The sequence below is a fragment of the Leishmania mexicana genome, chromosome 28, assembly GCF_000234665.1.
Source record: "Leishmania mexicana MHOM/GT/2001/U1103 complete genome, chromosome 28".
Taxonomy (NCBI): Eukaryota; Euglenozoa; class Kinetoplastea; order Trypanosomatida; family Trypanosomatidae; genus Leishmania; species Leishmania mexicana.
The window spans coordinates 198,421-203,351 of NC_018332.1; the positions used below are offsets into that span (position 1 = coordinate 198,421).

A 4,931-nucleotide genomic window follows, 5' to 3' on the forward strand; every position below is an offset into this window, starting at 1 on the left:
TCAGAGCACCAACCGACTCTTTCTGCGACCTCCACCTGTGTGCAGCTGCTGGGCGCTTACCACGCTCGCTCCGCCGAGAAGCGGTTGGGGAGGTGCTAGTGAGGGTCCGGGAATCTTCCGTGAGGGTGTGGACGCGCTGCTCCCCGTGCCGCCTGCCTCCAGTGTGCCCCGCATCAGCGGCGACGGAGTTTCGCAGAAGTTCATCACATCATCCTCGTCGAGCGTCGGTACGCCTTTTGGCGCGGCAGCAAACAACGCCGGAGTGACGCTGTGCCTCGTTGTCCCCGCAGTATGGTCCACCACTTCCGTCTTCGCAGCAGAGCCCTTTCCTGCAAAGGGAGCTGACGAGTCAGCGCTGTCTCGGTCGAGGCCTCGAAATGGAGTAGAGTTGTCGGGCATGCTACTTGACATCATAGCCGTGGTGCCGCTGCGGACCGGAGACCAGGTGGCGGTGCAGGGCGCCTCGTCCCGACGCCGCTGGTCGGTGCGCTGGTGTGCTGGTGGAGTGCCCATCAGCACTACAGTTTCCAAGTCGTCCGGCATGGTAATGGGGGGAGTGGTGGAGAGCGGGGTTGTGTTCTCGTTTTTCCAGTGCCCCACTCCTGGGCCGCCAGCGGCCGAGTCAGCAAACAACTCCTCGCTGATAGAGAGCTCGATAGGAATGTCGGAGAGACGGCGCTGTTGCCGCATGCCAGACAGTGACACGATTGGCGAGTCTATCGACGTCCGCCGACCATCAGCGTTGCTGCGTTTCTGCGGGTTTGGTGACAGAGTCGGCGACCAAGCAGAGTTCTTCGCGAGAAGAGGTGAGTGCGCAGAAAAGGCGCTGCTTCCGAATACAGGATCGGGTCCGAGGGAGGTAGACGCCTGACCCGAGGATGCGCCCGCAGCGGTGGTGGGGTGGTGATGCCGCAGCAACGCTGGAGCGAGTCGGCGTGTTGGGGGCGAGGCCGCAGAGTTAGAAAGAGTCGTGAAGGACATCCTCGTACTAGCGGAGATGCTTCCATGGCAGCCGTTCGTCGACAGTTCGCGGAGCTCACCCTCTCCCTGAATGGTAAACGAGGAAGGCTGGATGGTCGCCAGCTTCAAGGGCGAAGAGACGGTGCGGGAAGACCGGAAAATGAGACTGGGTGCTGCGCGGCTGCTGCCGACGGTGGTGACATTCGTGCTGGATGTGTGGGTGGTCCCGGAAAGCGAGTTCAAATCCATGCGAAGGGGGCGTCCGCCGGTAGTGCCGGACGGGTGCGGTGGTCGTTGGAGGCTTTGCTGCCGTCCATGATCCTCTAATTCACTGCTGGCAGTGCCGTCGCCCAAAATCGAGGTTGTACCAGAAGCTACTGTGTCTCGCTTCGCAGCCGAGGCGCGCGAGCTCGCCGTCTCTGCGCACTGCCTTCTTGTCTCTCCCAGCGTTAGCGAGGGACTCGCATTGCCTCCGCCTCGGTCCCCGTCCGGTCGTACATCCTTATCCGGCATCCCGGGTGGTTGAGACGCCGGCACCACATGCCCCGCACGGGCAGTGGCAGAGGCTCTTGTATCTCCTTGGTTTCTGCCGCGAGCGCCTCCACCAGCGTCGGTGTCAGATTCAGCGTGCTCTGGGACGTGAGAGACAGGCGCAGCGACGACCGGCGCTAGCACCTCCACAGCACTGGGTGTGCCCACCAAGAATTCGAGGCTTTCTATCTCCTGCAACAACGTAACGCGCTCCGGGGCCGGCAGCGGCCTCACCTCACGTGGCAAATGAGGTGAGACAACGCGCGAGAGCCCACGCTTCTTGCCGCCACTGACGCGCGCGTCGCTCACCGCGAGCGACGCAGGCGCCTCTGGAGAGCTGCGGACTAAAAGAGGCTTCGGCAGCGCCGGGCTGTGGAGGTTACCGTTTGCGATGCGAGCGCGGGCAGTCGCTGTGCTGGTGCGGCGACCCGGCTGCGGAAGTGGACGCGATTTGGCCGTGCTCCGTCGCCTCAGCGCCGATACCTCTGCTGGCTCCTGTGCAGTCGCACGAAACGAGCTGGCAGGAGTTGTCGCGTTAACACAGGATGGGGCGGCTGGAACGGCCTGCAGCCCATCTCCATCGATCCTCCGGCCCACGCTGGAGCGCCGCTCTTTCGACGGAGAACTCAGCTCGCCAGTGCGGCCAGGATTGCCGCGCGCACTCCGCAGCGCGTTGGACGTCATGAAGCTGCTGCCGAATGTGTGTGCGCCCTTCGAGTTCGCTGCGGCTCTCTTTTCGGCGCCTCCTCTGCTGCCCTGGCTGCGGGGCGCGCTCATCGGTCCACTGGGGTGCCGCCGCTTTTCTGTGTCGTCCTCTGGCGTCGATTGCATCAGATCACATTTCGAGGTGGGCTGTACGACGTTGGGTGCCAGCGCCTTTGACCGACTCGTGGGGATCGACTTGAAAGAGTACGACTTTGCCAGCAGGGAAGACGGTGACGTGGCACGACATGCTTTCGCCGCACTGATTTTGCTCGACGGCGGCTGGGAGTCCACCACGCCGTCGCTGCGCCTCTGTGTCGTTCGTCGAGGCTGCAGCAGAGAAAGAGAGGCAGGGACGTCCGTGTCACTTATCACGGCGGCGGACGCCGCCCCACCAGCACCACTGGGTTCCTGCAAAGCCGTATTCGTTGGTGAGGAGTCGGTTCCCCTCACCGCCGTGACGCTCCCGCCGCTCTCTAGGCTGGATGTGCGGTGTCGAAGTTGCCGCGCATCTCGCGGGTTGTGGTGGCTTTGCCGAGACGGGAGCAGGGAGGCGGAGGTGCAGTCACCACTGTGCATGGATACGTCGCGCTGAGTGGCAGAGGTGTTCGAGCCATCGGAGGCTACCTGTCGGCGCAGCACAGGTTGGACACCGCCGTTGGCCTCCTCTGGCGCCAGCTGAGGTGGTGATGAGTTGCCGTCCTCGTCCGCCCTGTTACACGCTGCCGCAGACGTGTGGTGACCGCCCGCCTCCCTCGACTTTGGCGACTCCGGGTGGAGTGGTGCAAGCACGCTAGAACACTGTGGGAGCGACACGTGGTCCTTCTCTGCCGTCGCGTCAGTGGGCGGCGCGGCTTCAGCTGAGGTGTCTGATGCAGTCCACAGCGAGAGGCTCGACGAGTTAGTGGTCGAGGAGTTGCCGCCGGCTACGGCACAGGGCTCGCGCGATCCAGGCGAAGACGACGACGCCTCCCACGCGACGGATGTCACGCTAGGCGAGCACTCAGCGCCACAAGGCATCTGCATAGGGCCGCCGCCGTCGTCGTTCGCTCCCGCGTCCATCCTGTCTACCATGGAGAACGGCACCTCGTCCAGCGGTGGTGCCGCAGCTAGTAGGCAAGGCGAACCGCCGCCAGCTGCAGCACCCGACATAGAGAGAAAGGTTGAAGTGCGGCCGACGGCCCCGGTGGCAATGAGGGAAGGGAGAGGCGCTTGGCATGACGTGGTCGCCGTTGGGGGCATCGTCGTCGACTCCGTTGTTTCCTCAGTGAGCGCCTGCATCTCTGGTGCCTCATCGCAGGCGCCGTTGCTGCTGCGAGCTCGACGAGCCCCATTCGCACTTGCATCGAACCTCCCTCGCACGCTGTCGAAGTAAGGGTGCTCAAGTGCCTCCTCGACGGTGATGCGCTCCGCCGCATCGATGCGCAGAAGTCGATGGAGTAGATTCATGCCAGCCTTCGTAATGCGCCCTCCATAACGCTCGGTCAAGTAAGAGCTCGTGCCCTGCTTCGACTCTGTGCGCTTCTGCGCAGCGTCCTTTGCATCGCTTGCTCGCCGTGACTTGTGCTGCACCGACTTGGTGCGCAGCTGCTGCGGTGGCGCTGCGAGCGGGTTCACGGAGCGCAAGCGCAGCATACCACCGTTCCGCTTCCTCACCCCCGCCTCGTATGCCGCTGGGAAATCCCCGATACGGGCCTGAATGAGCGACAGCTGCTCCAGTTCCGTCTTGCCTGGCAACAACGGCTCACCGTCGATGGCCTCCGCCATGATGGCCCCCACAGCCCACATATCCACCGCGTAGGTATAGCTGGGCATCCCCAGGAGCATCTCCGGACTTCGGTACCACCGCGTCGCCACGTAGTTCGTCATGATCGCCTGATGATCAGCGAGGACAAGCTCGTTAAGCACAGCCGAGTTCCCTGATGAGACAGAGGCGCCGGTGCACATTTGCGGCGTGTCATTTGGCGACAGCAAGGGCCGCTGTCCAAAGCTGCCGCTCTCGGCCATAGGCGAAGCCGATGAGCCGATGTCTTGCGAAGAGATGGAGAGCTTGTGTGATGGCGGCGGTGCCTGCGGCTGAAGCTGCCGAGGAAGGGGCCGGCAAAACCCAAAGTCACACAGGGAGGCTGTACCGTCGTCGCGCACCAAGATGTTCTCCGGCTTTACATCACGGTGAATGATGCCATTGCGATGACAGGAGCGAATACCCAAGAGCATGGTGAAGAGAAGTACCACCAAAGAGTCCTCGGGCAGGCCGTGCTGTACCTCCTCCAGCACGTCTAGCAGGCTGCGCGGTATGTACTCCATGACAAGGTACAGGCGGTTCTTCTGCTTGAACGCTTCGAGCAGCTGCGTCACGTTGGGCTCGCCTTTGAGCAGCTGCTCGACGCGCAGTTCGCGCAGCATTGCGACACGAACGTACGCATTCGTCTGAAAGTTCTTGAACTGCTTCACCGCCACTATCCGATCGGTCCGCTTATCTCGGCATTTGAAGACAACCCCGTAGGTGCCCTCGCCGATGACCTCGAGTACATCGTAGTTGTCCATCCTGCGAGACCAGTGCGTGGATGCGTGAGGTATCGATCCTCCCAGATGGTGCGAAGCACGATACGCACACCGAAGGAGAAAGGAAAAGCACGAGAGGGGAGGGGCCAAGCAAGCAAGCACACGAGAGAGTAATAACAAGAAAGAAAGAAAGCGAGGAAAGATAGAGAGAGGACCATCAACACAAACCGAGG

The 4,931-nt window shown here is 62.5% G+C and overlaps 1 protein-coding gene across 1 annotated transcript; it reads right to left on the reverse strand.

The window, feature by feature from the left end:
* On the reverse strand, positions 1-4,740 carry LMXM_28_0580 (putative map kinase; the record flags this gene model as incomplete). Its single annotated transcript, XM_003876842.1, has 1 exon — positions 1-4,740. The coding sequence occupies one exon, from the start codon at positions 4,738-4,740 to the stop codon at positions 1-3; it is 4,740 nt and encodes a 1,579-aa protein (XP_003876891.1).
* Between the last annotated feature and the right edge of the window lie 191 nt (positions 4,741-4,931).